General features: G+C 44.8%; 1 protein-coding gene across 1 annotated transcript in view; it reads left to right on the top strand.

The window, feature by feature from the left end:
- UNC79 (unc-79 subunit of NALCN channel complex) overlaps window positions 1-16,558 on the top strand; it is a 228,455-nt gene that overhangs the window by 12,999 nt on the left and 198,898 nt on the right. The window contains 5 exon segments of the mRNA XM_078787070.1: window positions 61-153; window positions 1,579-1,634; window positions 11,758-11,887; window positions 12,138-12,202; window positions 13,196-13,284. Coding sequence (XP_078643196.1) covers window positions 61-153; window positions 1,579-1,634; window positions 11,758-11,887; window positions 12,138-12,202; window positions 13,196-13,284 — 433 coding nt within the window.

Raw genomic sequence — 16,558 nt, forward strand, 5'->3', positions numbered from 1 at the left:
TGAATGCAGCTCATTGCCTTTCCTATTTAGAAACCGTTTTCTTGTTGTTGTTTTTTGCAGTTGGCTCTTCAAGGCGAGAGAGTGTAACAGCATATGTTAATTTATCAGCTGCTTCTATGCTGATGATTGTAATGCAATATACCAGTAATCCAGGTGAGGCCTGTGCACGTCAGGGAATTGTCAATTCTGTTGCTGTTTTACCTCTGCCACCAAAGGTGACTGGAGGTTATGTTTTCACCCCTGTCTGTTTATCTGTTTGTTTCTTTGTTTGTTTGGTTGTAGGTTCGTCTGTGAACAGGATATCTCAAAAGGTTATGGATGGATTTGGATGAAATTCGGTGGAGATGTTGGGTGCATGACAAGGAGGAATTGTTTAGATTTTGGTGAAGATCCAGATGTGGATATTAGAATTTCTTCAGTGATTCTTCACCATTGAGTGGTAGGGTTAAAACCATATGTAGCATGATATTTCAAAAAGTTAGGGACGGATTCGGATGAAACTTGGTGGACAGATTGGGTGTGTGACGAGGATGAATTGGTTCAATTTTTTAAAGATCCAAATCCGGATCGGATCCGGATACGAGATGTTTTTAATTTTATGCTATTCTTCACCATTGCAAGACGGGGCCAAAAACTATATATATTGCATGATATATCAAAACATTGTGGATGAGCAATGACAAAACCAGGTGGATGAGTTGGTTACGTGACAAGAACAAGCTGATTGGATTTTGATTCAAGTCCGGCCTATCAGTGGGATACAAAACGTAAATTAGTCAGCCTGGCGGAGGTATACGCTCCACCGAGTACCGTTCTAGTTGCTGTTGCTGCACACGTTTTTTTTCAAGGAAAGGCTTTGCACAGTTTTATACTATCTAGGGAATCTGGAGGTAATAAAAGCAGACAGAATTCTATTGCAATACCGAACTATCAATCAAGGTTTATTTGCATGCCTTTGTCTGCAGACAATATATTTTACATTTTGAAAATTGTATTTCTCACCTGATTCTCAAAGGAGGGCTCGTAAGGCAGATGGTTTGTTATTATTATTATTTTTCTCACTGTGTGAGGGATGGCAAATAAATGAAACAAAAGTTTTTTTCCATAGAGACAAACTAAACTCAGAATAGCTTCCAGCCAACATCTATCTATAATTCCAGTAATCTCTGTATGTCTGTGTGTTTGTCTGTGTGTTTGTCTGTGACCGCTGTTTCTCGACAACCACGGGTCCGATATACTTGAAACTTGCCAGGTATATTGCTGGGGACCTGAGGATGTGCCTTTTCAAGGTTTCATATTAATCGGAGAAGTAGTTACCGAGCTATGGCGATTTATTTACCAAACTCCGCAAGCCGTTCGCTTTGGCTTTGCGAATGGACCAAACCATTTCATGTAAATAGAGGGGGGGGGATATAATTTTAGATATATATATAGTACGGGCATGCCCTAGTACTCTAAATGTCACTTAAATTAAGTTACCTCTAACTTAAACTCGAAGTACAGAATAACATACATGGTTAATGTACATTAAGCCGGTTTTATGGAGAGTAAATGATGACTTTGTTTTTTTTTCTGCAGTGTACCACTGTCAGCTTCTAGAATGTCTTATGAAATACAAACAAGAAGTCTGGAAGGTAAAAGTGCGCAATGAAATGGTTGTCTTTCCATTGCATGCCTCCATTAGTCAAGCACAATTATTTGATTTCTTTCCAGAACGAAAGGCATAATTTCACTGACTGTGTATACGTATACATATATATATATATATATATATATGTATATATATATATATATATATGTGTGTATGTGTGTGTGTGTGTGTGTGTGTGCCATGGTTATTCAAAAAGAAATATACACTTTCAAATTTTTATTTTTAACTACTGCCTTTAAATCCATGTTTCATGATGGTAAATCCATGTTTCATGTATGGATGGAAAGGAAATCTAACATTTTGTTTTAATCTTCGATCTTTTTTTATCTCTTTATTTTGCTCCAGGGGTGGTTATGTTCAAAATGGCAGCAGGCAAACAGGAGAAAGCTTTCTGTGTCTTTGAATTTGCCAAGCCAAATTCAGTGACAAGTGTGCAACATAATTTTCGGACACGTTATGAAAATAACCTACCAACCAGGAAGTCCATCCATAACTGGTGCAAACAGTTTGAAGGCACGGGTTGTCTCTGCAAGAAAAAGAGCACCAGGTGCCCTCAGACTTCAGAGGAGACTGTGCAGCGAATTCGGGAAACATTCCAATGCAGTCCAAAAACATCAACCAGCAGAGCAAGTCGTGAGCTACAGATTTCCTCGACAATTTGGCGTATACTGCGGAAGCGCCTAATCATGAATACTTACAAGTTGGAGTTACGGCAAGCCCTGAAAGCCAGTGACAAAGTCATTTATTCCAGAAAGGTTAATTTCCTTTGATGAATCAACTTTCCACTTCAGTGGGAAGGTCAATCGCCACAATATCCGTGTGTGGAGCTCTCAAAATCCACATGTTGTCATCGAGCATTGACACACTTCACCTAAAGTTAATGTGTTTTGTGCCATGACCAATTGTGGGAAGAACTGGATTATCGACTCAACGTGTGCCGCGCCACACATGGGAGTCATATCGAGAGCTTGTAACGTGTGAAAATAACTTTTAAATGTCTCCATTCAACTTTATACAGTCTGTATAAAGCACATCACCATATGTTGTTTAGCAGTGTTGAAAAAAAATTGAAAGTGTATACTTCTTTGAGAATAATCCATATGTATACTGTATATATACATATTCAGTGCCATCAGAAAGTATTCACACCCCTTGACTTTTTCACATTTTGTTGTGTTACAGCTTGAATTTGAAATCGATTAAATTCAGATTTGTATAAAGCACATCACCATATGTTGTTTAGTAGTGTTGTAAAAAAAAATTGAAAGTGTATACTTCTTTGAGAATAATCCATATGTACACTGTATATATACATATTCAGTGCCATCAGAAAGTATTCACACCCTTTGACTTTTTCACATTTTGTTGTGTTACAGCTTGAATTTGAAATCGATTAAATTCAGATTTTCTGTCACTGATCTACTAGTACAGCGGATAAGCTCTCATATTTTAACAAATTGTGCATTTTTTGAGAAAAGCATGAAATTTCTAGCATAGTTAGTATACACCATAAGGTTTATTTTCAGATGTGGAGGGAAGTCAGATTTGACCTCTGAGGACCGTGAGGTCAAATCCAAAATGGCCACCAGTCCACCGGGTCTAATGTTCAAACGCGCTTATAGGTGTCATTTCCAACTAAATTGGGGATGCCCATTCATTTGGTGATACTTTTGAGATCGCCAGAACTCAAGGACATGCATTTAGGTCACGGTCAAGGTCAAATTACGTTAAATATCTATTTTTATGATACTGCAGTTGGAACTGCTATTGGAAAAAGTTCATTTGAACTTTTAAAACTTTATTTTTTCAGGTACAGGGAGGGATAGGTACAGAACACCCAAAGACCAGAAATGATGAAAAAAAAGTGTTTACACTGCAAGGAATGATGCAATAACCTCTGAACAAATAACTGTAGTTAACCAAGTATGTCCACCAAAGCTTACATTAAATCAAGTGCAATGATGAAAATTGGTAATGATCTAAATCTAACAGTCTCCAGAACAGAAGCACAGTGCAGTGCACTTGAATGCAGCTTTGGCACACTTGCAGCGTCCAGTGCACCCTTTCTTGCAGCCACAGTCGATCAATTCATGGCACGATTTTGATGCTTCAGGAAGAGTGGTCCAAAGAGGCTGCCACCCAGTTGTCTCCTTTGTCGAGCCCCAGTCAGGTGGGTCTGGCATCTCTGGATCCATGACCAATGCCTGGTTACAACAGTTGGCCTGGTAGCAAGTGCGCTTGATGTGCTGCTTGAGTGTTGCCTGGGTTGGAGGAATGTTCTCTAGAGTTTTACACTTCTGTGTGAAGAGCTGTTTCCTGGCATCATTCACTTCCGTGCTCTCACTGGTTCTATCGTACATCAGCACCACAAATCGCTCTAGCAGTAACATTGAGCCTTCACTGACCTCACTTGGCATGCCTAGGAGTTCATTGAAAGCATCATTCACCTCTGGGCATCCCCAATTTAGTTGGAAATGACACCGATAATGTTTTTCTGCACTATTTGGTTCCAAAATTAAGCGCGTTTGAACATTAGACTCGGTGGACTGGCGGCCATTTTGGATTTGACCTCTCACGGTTCTCAGAGGTCAAATCTGACTTCCCTCTACATCTGAAAATAAACCTTATGGTATGCACTAACTATGTTAAAAATTTCATGCTTTTCTCATAAAATGCACAATTTTTGTGTTCGATGTTGCACTATACACATAATACCCCATAATGTGAAAGTGGAATTTTTGTTTTAGACATGTTTACAAAATAATGAAAAATGCGATACAGGAATATCTAATATACATAAGTATTCGATGCCCTGAATCAATCAATACTTCATAGAATCTTTTTTGGCAGCGATTAAAGCTTTGAGGCTTCTTGTCTGCATTAGCTTTGCAGATTTGGTTTTGGGGAGTTTCATACATTCTTCCTTGCAGATTTGCTCAAGCTCTGCCAAGTTGGATGGGGAGCGTCGGTGAACAGCAATCTTCAAGTATTTCACAGATTATCAATGGAATTCAGGTCTGGGCTTTGGCTGGGCCACTCAAGGACTTTCACGTTCTTGTTCAGAAGCCATTCCAGTGTTGCTTTGGCTGTATGCTTGAGGCCATTGTCCTCTTGGAACTTAAATGTTTGCCACAGTCCAAGATCGTTTGCACTCTGAAGTAGGTTCTCCTCAAAGATTTGTCTGTATTTGGCAACATTCATTGTTCCCTCTATCCTTGCAAGTCTCACAGCCCCTGCCACTGAAAAGCATCCCCATAGCATGTTGCTGCCACTATCAAGCTTCATGGTTGGAATGGTGTTAGATGAGTGATGAGCTGTGCTCGATATCTGCCAGATGTAGAGCTTTGCATTCAGGCTAAAGAGTTAAAATTTTTGTCTCATCAGACCACGTCTCATCAATTTGGAGTATCATAGCAAAGGGGTTGAATACTTATTGACTCAAGACATTTCAGCTTTGAAGTTTTTTTATTTTGTAAGCATGTCTAAAAATAAACTCCACTTTGACATTATGGGTTATGATGTATAGATCAGTGACAAAAAAATCTTAATTTAATCCATTTTAAATTCAGGCTGCAACAAAATAAAATGTGAAAAGGTTAAGGGTTGTTAATACTTTCTGAAGGTACTGTATTTATAAAACCTCCCACTCACCTTAGGACACCCGTTGGGATCCCAAAAGGTTCTACAGAAGGTTTGGCATGGTTTGGCATTTTGGCGCATATATATATATATATATATATATATATATATATATATATATATATATATATATATATACACATACATACACACACATACATACATATTGTTATGAATTTGGGTAGAGGAATATCTAGATCCAGATAGATCTGTATAGGTAGGTATCCGACTGTCGCAATAGGGAATCTACCCTGTAATAAGTTCTGTGTTTAGCCTGGGTTGTCGGTATAAGCTGTATTGATGTCTCCACTACGAGGGAGCAGGGCGTGCTAAATAGTGCAGGGATTATGGATAAAGTTCCCTCGTTCGTCGTCCCCTCTGTCGCCAAACCTGTGTCCCTTATGGCAACGCACTCATATAAACACTTAGATAGGTCCTTAGTGCACACATTAATTAGTTCCCCTCCCTTACCACAACGACTTTGGAAAACAGGCAGGAAGACAGATAGGGGCACCACAGCATGGGCCGCAGCCAGCTACACCACCAGCTAGCCTCGCACGAGCCTCCTGGCAGACTATAGCCACGCCCAGGAGGACTGTGATTGGTCTGTGTAAGGGACAGATAACTGCCCTGTGATTGGAGGGAAGGGAAGGACTTGTGGTTGGCCACGAGGGTGGCATGACATGGAGGAACGGGAAGCACTTGGCCATTGGGAGGGCACCAGCACAGCAGAATATTCGAGAGACGAGGCTCTGATTGGGAACGCGCAAGATTGACGTCACACGCGAGGTGACAAAAGGACGCGCTGCACAACATTTTGTGTTTTGGCTCTCTCTCTCCTCTTCGCGCTGGACCCATCGCCCTTCGTGTAAAGATCGACCCTTTGTGCTTGTGCTCTCTGCGCTGGGATTGGAGATCGTGCTCTGCGTGGTGTGTGGTGCTTGGAGCAGTCCTTCTCGTTGCTTTCGGAGCTTGAAGTGGTACTGGGGCCTCGTGTGCGATCGACTCAGAGCTTGGAGCGGTGCGGGCCGCTCGGGGCCTGGCAAAGCGTGCGAGCGAGGCGGACGGAGGGTTCCTTCGCGCCGGAGCTCGGAGCCGTGTTGGACGGCGGACACTGCACTGCTGACAGATAAGGCCGTACTCCACAAAACATTACACGACGAGACATTTCTTTTCGTAATTCAGTCCTTTGTTTGTTTCTGAAGTGAGGTGTGCGGGATCCCGATTTAGGACCGTTATTTATCTTCCGTCGCGTTCTCTTGTTCTCGGGTTCCGAAATAAACGTGTTTCTTTTTTGTGCATCGAACTCGGGTTTCGTTTGAGTTGCTTTCCTCCAGGGTCGGAGTTGCCGTCGGGGCTAAAAGTAATCGCTTCCACTTCTTCTTCTTCCCTTCTTTCTCCCGTGCTTTTATAGCAAAATCTGTATTTGGTCGTTGCCTCCATTAAAGCCGTTTGAGCCATCCGCAAGCCCTGGTATTAACCGGAGGGTATTCACACGACAACTGGTGTCAGAAGTGGGATCTGGGCCCGTCGGACAATTTTTTTGTCTGCGGCGAGAGATCGACACGGTCGGGCGTACATCGCGCCCGACATTCGGATGAAAATTTTTCGTAGTCGGAGGCGATAAATTGGAATACTTGATTGGGCTTGCATGACGCGAAAGGTGCGTCATTAAATTTAGATCGATTTTTGAGATAAAATATGCGTGGGGAAGCGACCTCTTCTTTACGGATGGAAGAGGTGAGCGGTATGGAAGAAGGAATGTAAGGTGCTTTGAGCCTTCAAAGTGAGTCGGAAGTAGTTGGGGCGGAGAGCACGAATGGAGCGCCCCCCGCCGTAGGGCCGGCCCTGATACCCGAGCAGCCATGGGATCGATTATTTAGGAAGATTGAGGGGATGGAGGAGTGAATGAGGGCCAATAGTGAGCGATTGGGAAATCAAATGGATGCTCAGAGTGAGCGATTGGAAAATATAATTGATGGGTTAAAGGGGGAGATGGGAGAACTTAATTGTAAAGTGGATACCCAAAGGAATGAATTGAGGGGGATAATAAGGGGAGGTGGTGAAAGACTGGATGTGCAGATTAAAGAAACGGAAACCCCATGTGAGCAAACGAATGAGATAAAGAAAGGACAAAATAATGATTCACACGGGGCTCAGGAGCCGAGAATGGCAATTGAAATAAATGGGGAAGTTAGGGAAGAAAATTTGGAAGGGAATGGGGAAGGTAGAAATTTAATTGCAAAATGTTTGTTAGATGCTGACCTGTAGGTTCATCGGGGCCGGGTGGATGCCCCAACACATCAACCGGGGGATGGATTGGAATCCTTGCTGTGCCAGGGCGGTGGTTCAGAGCAAGAGGGGGTAACATTATTGGGGGTCCGTGTGGCGGAACAGGACCAGTTGTGTAATGATGGAGGCCTGTGGAGGCCAGAAATGATTGGGAATGGGGAAGATGTACATGATGTGACACAGCGGCTGGGGACCTGGGACAGTCCCATGGAGGTAAAGTTTGATCGGGCCCAAAGGAGTTTCGGGGAGGAGGTGAGTCGGGGAGGAGGTTGAAGTGACCGAGGCGACCCTCACCATGCACACTAATTGGGTACAGGAGGCTCCCAAATTACAGAACCAGTTGGGGGAGTGTGTTGGCTCCGGGCTGGATTTGGACATTGGAGGATCGGGAGAAAGAGCCTTGGAGGATTTGGTCCCTGTAGGGAATTTGGACCAGCTGCAGGGAGGGGCAGAACAACCTGGGGGGGTTGTTACCTGCAGCTGCGGTTTGGCAATGGGGATGGAAATTTTTAAAAGGAAAAATAAATTTATATGGAAATGGGAATTGGATTTGGAGCAGCCATGGAGGGAGTTGGTCCCCGGGCTGCGGGATGTGGACCAGAGGTCATTCGGGATGGCCTCGGGGGAAATTTGCCCCTTTCAAAATTTTGGTATGCCAGCCAGCTGGGGGTCTGTGCTGGCAAGATTTGGACGTGGGGTCCAGCCATGGGTGTCGTGGTATGACCTGGGCCCCATGGGGGGTCTGGTGGAGTGTGGCGTCCCTTGTCCGTCGGGGCGTCGCCCGAGCAGGTGGCTCGGGCTAGCAGGGTCACTAGACCCTGGTGGGGGTTAAGACCTCCGGGGGGGTCCGAGGTGGTTTCTCAAGCCTGGGATGGCATTTATTGAGGACCACTAGGGGGAGGTGTTGTGGGTCGCGCTTCGGTGGTGGCATCGCGGACGGCCAACTTGGGCCTGATGTGGTGACCACCCAGGCATGCGGCCTGGCACCCTCTCCCTGAAACTCTGGGACAGCCAGCATGTGGTGACCTGCCATGCTGTGTTGGTCTATGGACGCGGGTCGAACCGAATGGACAGGAATGGATTATAGCCCACCGAACAACCAATAGAGCATCTGTGGAACGTGATGGTGTGAGAGTGACCTTCCACAGATGTTCTGTTATGATTTATGGACTCTCGGTTTGGGAAGAGAGCCATGGGAGTGTTGAATTGGGAATGTGTAAAGGGCTGAGCATATGGGCCATACTCGGCTGGCATGTGTATGGCAAAGCATCTTTCTTTGGTGAGGTTAGGAAAATGTAAAAACATATTTGGCATGGGTAATCTGAGGGTTGGATGTAAATTTTAGGGTGAATTTTGAAATGTCATGGTGGTCACTGACAGTCGTGACACCATTATTGATCCAGGTGTGTAGACCAAAGTGTTGGAGGCTGTGATAAAATTGACAGGGTAGCAGGACACAGCTTTCAACTGGTTGCGGGGGCGACTGTTCCAATATTTGGGACGCAGGGTCATGGGGATGGAGTTGGGGGTCTGAGGGTCAATGTGGTGCTGTGCGTGTCCGAGGTGTGTGGACCATGTCTTCTGGGTGGGTCTCCTGGTGGAGCATGGCTGTTGACTGGACCCTGGTGTGGTCAAGTTTGGGTGGGCACTGGGGGGGCTGCAGTTCTGTGGACTGGGGGACGAGGGCGGCGTAGGTGATGTGAACGGAATGCCACGCACTGCGACCGTCTCCCCCAGGGTCGAGGTTGTGCGTGCGGTAGTGTTTGTTGGCAGCAGGTGCTCACCACATTGGCCAGCTGGGGCTGGTGCAGCCATGTTCCTCGCAGGTGGGGCTGAAGAATGGATGGTGGGTCGCACCCTTATGGACACTCATGGGCCATGTTGGCGTTTTGACTGCTCACCTTGTCCCGATGACCCTTGCACGGTAGAGGTGCGGAGCTGTTGTAGCCACAGGTAGTTGTTTGGAACAGTTCACCGTTGGACACGGACCCACATACCTGCCAGTATAGTGGGTGCCTAAAGTGAAATTTGGTGAAATTTGATTGGTCCAATGAGAAATTTTGGGATTTTATGGGGTGGATAGCACTTTTGGACCTGACCAACCGGTAATTACCTGCACATCAAGGTAGAGGTAAGGCCTTGATGTTTGCTGTCCCAGGCTTCAGGACTTGCTTATGGAAATTGGGGACATGTAATTTGGAGTTGGGGGCGGGTGAGAGTGATGACATGGCTGGTGAGGGGATGGAATGTGTGCCACAGTGTCTTGTGGGTGGCGTTTGTTTTGTGTTGTGGTTATGTGTTTTTATGTGGTTGTGAGGTTGGATATTATGGATGAGTGGTGATTATTGCAATGTTCTTTTTGGAAGATGTAATGGTTAAATTTGAACGGGGATTTCACATGTGGCAGGCCATGGCAACTCTTGTAACATCCTTTTGGTACCATCTTCTCTGAATTGTGTTGGAATTGAATGGCAGTGGGGGAGGAAATGTGTTTTGGGGATCTTATGGGTGGGGAAGGTGTGTGTGTGTCTGCAGGTACAGATCAAGCTCTGAGGAGCGATGCCTGCACCCCCCCCTCCCCCCCCCCCCCTCTGCGGCAATTACCCCTGGCAGCCAGTTGTATCTGGAAATTGGAGCTCGTCGGTGGAGGGTCTGTTTGTGCGCCGTGGGGTAAGGGAGACTCCTGGCGACCCGTGTAGCTGCGCTGAAGCAGGAGGCCACGGAGGAGCCTGGGGTTTGGAGAACCTCACCGGCAGGGTCCCTCACCGGCAGGGTAACGGCGGAAAGGGCTGTTTGGCTGTCACGGGGCCTAGAGGTAAAAAAAAGGGGGGGGGGAGGGGCAATTAACTTGTAAGTCAAGTGACTTGGTTTTGGACTGCGGCACCACAGCCTGAAGAACCCCCACCCTCTTACTTGTGCGGTACCTCCCCGCTGCCTAGTAGAAATGAACGCACACACGAGTACGACACCAATTCCATGGTCCTGCGGGGGGGGGGGGGGGGGGGGGGAGATGTACATGCTTGGTTATGATTTTTGTGTAGTGATGAATTATGGAATGAGAATGAGAGGTTAGGGGTTGTGTTGCATGAATGTGGGCGAAATCCACCGAGCCATGTCACTCACCTGTAACACCTGGACAGGGCCCGCGGAAATGTAGGGGTGCATTGGGATGGCCCCGCAGGTAAGGTTGCGTCTTGTGGCATCCACCGGGGACTTAGCCTTAGCCAATGGGAGGGCACCAACACAGCAGAACATTCGAGAGACGAGGCTCTGATTGGGAACGCGTGAGATTGACGTCACACGCGAGGTGACAAAAGGACGTGCTGCACGACATTTTGTGTCTTGGCTCTCTCTCTCTCCTCTTCGCGCTTTACCCATCGCCCTTCGTGTGAAGATCGACCCTTTGTGCATGTGCTCTCTGCGCTGGGATTGGAGATCGCGTTCTTCGTGGTGCGTGGTGCTTGGAGCGGTCCTTCTCGGTGCTTTCGGAGCTTGGAGTGGTGCTGGGGCCTCGTATGCGATCGACTCGGAGCTTGGAGCGGTACGGGTCGCTCGGGGCCTGGCGAAGCGTGTGAGCGAGGCGGACGGAGAGTTCCTTCGCGTTGGAGCTCAGAACCGTGTTGGACGGCGGACACTGCATTACTGACGGATAAGGCCGCACCCCACAGAACATTACACGACGAGACATTTCTTTTCGTAATTCAGTCCTTTGTTCGTTTCTGAAGTGAGGTGTGCGGGATCCTGATTTAGGACCGTTATTTATCTTCCGTCGCGTTCTCTTGTTCCCGGGTTCCGAAATAAACGTGTTTCTTTTTGTGCATCGAACTCGGGTTTCGTTTGAGTTGCTTTCCTCCAGGGTCGGAGTTGCCGTTGGGGCTAAAGGTAATCGCCCCCGCTTCTTCTTCTTCCCTTCTTTTTTGCTTTTATAGCAAAATCCGTCTTGTGCTTTTATAGCAAAATCCGTATTTGGTTGTTGCCTCCATTAAAGCCGTTTGAGCCATCCGCGAGCCCTGGTATTAACCGGAGGGTATTCGCACGACAATATATATATATATTTGGTTTGTTTGTTTGTTTTTTCTTTGTGTTATTCATTGTTTTATTCTCTGCTACTCATAACAATATTACTTTTGGGGTTTTTACTTTTACACAACCTGAAATTATACTCTATTTTCCAGGACTTGCTGTATGTTATTGCCTACGGGCCTGCTCAGGTGAAATCACCAGCAGTGCAGATGCTTTTTCACTACTGGCCAAACCTGAAACCTCCAGGAGCCATCAGTGAATATCGAGGCCTCCAGTATACGGGTGAGGGAATACAACCTTCAAAATGTCTTTTGGTGAACTGTTAAGGCCTATTACGCTCCAAAGCTTATCAACATTGTCATATGAAAAAAATAATCATATTGTTCTGTATCCCTCCATAGATTCAAACAAATCTGAAAGATGAGCTTGAAAGTGAAACACAATCAGTTGTAATTGCTGCTGCGGCAATAAGGGTTTCCTGTTTTTCTTCAACATAAAGCTAATGTGTTTTCTTATTGTATTTCTGCCACAGCCTGGAATCCAATCCACTGCCAGCACACGGAATGCCAGAACCCAATCAATAAGCCAGCAGTGAAGGTGATGCGGGGACAGGATCCCAATTACATTCATGGGAAGTAGATGAAATTTTGACTTCAGACAGCGCGTCATACATCTATCTATAATTCCAGCAATCTCTGTGTGTGTGTGTGTGTGTGTGTCTGTCTGTGTGTTTGTTTGTCTGTGACCGCTGTTTCTCGACAACCACGGGTCCGATATACTTGAAACTTGCCAGGTATATTGCTGGGGACCCGAGGATGTGCCTTTTCAAGGTTTCATATTAATCGGACAATTACTTACCGAGCGATGTCCAAAAAACGATTCAACCAATCAGAGAGCAGCGAACTAGCGCGTGTGCCGAACGTGGCGGACACACTCTGCCTCGGATGGCACATTTGAGAGCGTATTCATTTATTTCACGTTTGCAAACTATGTTGGCGCTATGTTGGCGTTAAACGATGTTTTAAAACTAATAAAAACGAATTTGCGATTCATTCGCTTTCCTGCGCGTTTGTGTACGCGATGGCGATTTCTTTACCAAACTCCGGAAGCCGTTCGCTTTGGACCGAACCATTTCATGTAAATAGAGGGGGGGGTTCTGTGGTCGTTGCGAATGGACCAAACCATTCATGTAAATAGAGGGGGGGGATTGTCACTGTACTCGCAAGCCGTTCGCCGTTCGCTTTGGCGTTGCGAATGGACCAAACCATTTCATGTAAATAGAGGGGGGGGATATAATTTTAGATAGATATATAGTACGGGCATATATATAGTACGGGCATGCCCTAGTCCTGTTTAATTTGCAGATATCCAGTGTTGTTCAGAATGAGTTGATGCAAGCAGGTGGTCAAGATTATCTATTCACATGCAGTGGATGAATATTTTTATTTCAGTGAAGGCTTTAAACTTTGGGTTGGAGATTGACTCATTTTATTGCTCCATATGAGCTCATTTAATTATTCCTGATAATGTATTCTTTTTTATTTATTGAGAATTTCAGAGATGCGCTTGACCTGTTTTGTGTGTCCATAGATGTGCATGGACCCTACTTTTGCCGTGACGGGTGGTGACAAACCTCCACCACTTTACCTCTGTGTGGATTGTATCCAAAAGATCCCAAGGTAGAAATAAGTTCAAGTAAACTGGCTGAGGGTAAGATCCTTCATGATGAAAGGTGGGGCAAGATACTCCCACCACCTCCTCCCTCCCAACCTTGATTCTGGCTGTACTTTCAGTATCCTGAACGTCTGAATCTGAGGCTTCTCTTGCTGACAATATAGTAGACGTTATCGAAGGAAAACTTGTTCAGGATGTTAAACAAATGGATTAAGTAGCATGTATGTTTAATATATATGGATGGATGGCGGTGGGGTGAGGGTATCTTGCCCTAGTCTTCCAAAAAGGACCATCTTGTCCTCACCTTACTCAATATTGTCAACATTTTCAACACGATATTTTTGTAAGCAACAACATAAAATCAACATTAGAAAAAGGAGAATTGAGAGAGGGAGAATTGTACTTTTATAAATTTAAGTTTATTAATCCCAATTTGGACAGTCACAACTAATTGTCCAAAGATGTGACAATCATTTTCTATACCTGCTAGCAGCTAGTTTAACAATGTGCATTAGGTGAGGTTGTGGGTAAATGCCAAAGGTGGGCGGTCCGCTTCGAAAGTCCGCTTATCCGCTTATCCGCTGCAGCGGACTAACGTTTTCGAAGCGGATAAGCGAATCGGAACAACCCCCGGAAACCGAAGCGGATAAGCGTAAGCGGACTACCGAAAAATTAAAGCGCATCGCGATGCGCCAAATCAGCTGTTAGCCTGAGCCGTTACTCTAGAATTGTGAATATTTATTTAAGTGAATAATAAGTGAAAACTGAATATTTTATTGGACGCTAGAGCGGCAATAACGTCAAGATGGAGAGATTTCTGACTCTCCAGCCCAGCGGCAGTGCCAGGGACAGGCACACGAGCGACGCAAACCAGCAGTCCCAGCACAGCGACATCCACAACCCGGCGGTCAACATGATGGGGGACGTGGAGGACAGTCAGGAGATCTGCACCCTGACCCCTCAGCTCGCGCGCAGCGAGAGCAGGATGTCGCTGGACTCAATCGAGTCGGCTGAGATCAACGTGACAATGGACACAGACAATTCCAGCCTCAGCCAGAAGTGGAGGCACATCGGCCCCTTCTTCAAGGTCGTGGACAGACTGCTAGTCTGTTGACTAGTAGACTCTCTTGTCAAAGAAAGGACGGGCAAATTGATTTTTCTTTAATGTAACTTGCATATATTAAAATTATATTTAAATTAACTGTAGAGTAGAGTAGAGTCGAGTGGAAAACTTTATTTCAATAAATTTTGAATAAATTTTATTTAAATAAAAATGTATATTTTTGATCTTAAAAGCTTTGTTTGTCTTTGTAGTAGTTAGAAATGGCTATTTAGGCTTAAAAAGCATTAAATTCCCTTTAGAAACGTCAAAAATCGCTTTAAAAACGTCGAAGCGCTTTAAAAAAATCGAATCGAAGCGGATAAGCGGATAAGCGGTAAGCGGACTAAGATTTTCGGCCGCTGAAGCGGATAAGCGAATCGGACTACACGGGCTGGCGGAGCGGATAAGCGGTAAGCGGACTTAAAATTTTCCGAATCGCGCCCACCTTTAGTAAATGCACTAGCATTGCAGGGCTTGTGGGTTAAAATTGAGCTAAACGTAGCATCGTTTACGATTTGCATTCAAATATTTTGGACACCAGGTGGACTCCAGAGAAATTAGAATGGCACTCGTTAGAGCGCATACCTCCGCCAGGCTGAACAATTTACGTTTTGCATCCCACTAATAGGTCAGATCTGGATCCGGACCTGAACCAAAATCTAATAGACTTGTTCTTGTCTAATAATCTAATAGATAACCCAACTCATCCACCAAGTTTTGACATAACTCGTCCACAACTTTTTGAAATATCGTGCCATATATCGTTTTTGGCCCCATCTCTCAATGGTGAAGAATTACTTTTAAAATTCTTGGATCCTGATCTGGACCTTCACCAAAGTCTATTAATTTCATCCTTGTCACACACCCAACCCGTCCACTAAGTTTTGTCCGAATCCGAATGAATGAATTTTGTTTTATCCGAATTAGTCCGTCCTTAACTTTTTTGAGATATCCTGCTCCCACACAGACAGACAGACAAATCAAAAATCACTCATAGAGCAACACTTGGCAAAACAGAACAAACTAGAACGGCACTCGGTAGAGTGCATACCTCCGCCAGGCTGAACAGCTTATGCTTTCTATCCCACTGATAGGCTGGAACTAAACCAAAATCTGAACCAAAAACTCAAATCCACCTAGTTTTGTCATAATGATCGGAAACGATCTCAAAAATAGTTGTTGGTTGAATTCAGTTAGCTTATATAAAAATCCTATTCAAATTTCAAGTCATTCGGATGAAAATTGAGGATTTTAGAAATTTGAAAAAGAGTGGTTGATCTTTGGCCTATGTTGACCTTGTGACCTATATTGACCTCAAAAATAGTTGGTGGTTGAATTCAGTTAGCTGATATGAAAATCCAATTCCAAATTCAGAAAAATGGCGACACGCACACACCAGACACACAAGTGGCTATCTTGTACTACTTGTACACCCGCAGACTCCGACAAATGGCTATCTTGTACTACTAGTACACCCGCAGACTCCGGGAGGGGCAGGAAGGGTCATTCCTCTTTGAGGCATATACACTACTCACAATAAGTTAGGGATATTGTGGGAGTGAGTTAATTTTTTTAATAAGGGTTTGGGTTATGGCATTGAAATCAAGAATGCTGTGTTTTTTCACACTCATTAATAACCATAGAATTAGGACCAACAACTTTTTTCAACATAATTAATACACAAAATCATCCACACCGAAGAACCTGCCAATATCCCTAACTTATTGTGAGTGGTGTAGATTACAGTCGATCTATGGTCGGGTCTTAATAACATTGGGTGTGTTCATTTACCAAGTTTCTTGTGGAGAGATCGCCAAGTAGTTTAAGCATTCGAGCAAGCATTGCATTCAAAACCATTAAGGAACGGCTGGCTTGGCAAGCGCAAGCTATCTGCTTGGTAAATGAGCACACCCCGGTCTTCCTCCCTTTCAGTTTCATATCATACAGCAGGAGCGAGTTTCAAAAGTTCACTACGAAAAATGCCACGGTAGTGGCAGAATGGCCATGTTATTAACCCAATATTTGTGGGTTATATAGAGTACAGTAGATCTTCGCTCAGTTCTGTAAGTAAACCTTACTTCACGGATGTCGGAATTCCTCCAAATTTCTTCATTTAGTGTTATAAAGAGCATTAGCGGCTGTTTAAAAAGCTAAGTTTAAAAAGTTTTAAAAAGCTA

This window comes from Myxine glutinosa, chromosome 11, assembly GCF_964187855.1.
Source record: "Myxine glutinosa chromosome 11, kmMyxGlut1.1, whole genome shotgun sequence".
Classification (NCBI taxonomy): Eukaryota; Metazoa; Chordata; class Myxini; order Myxiniformes; family Myxinidae; genus Myxine; species Myxine glutinosa.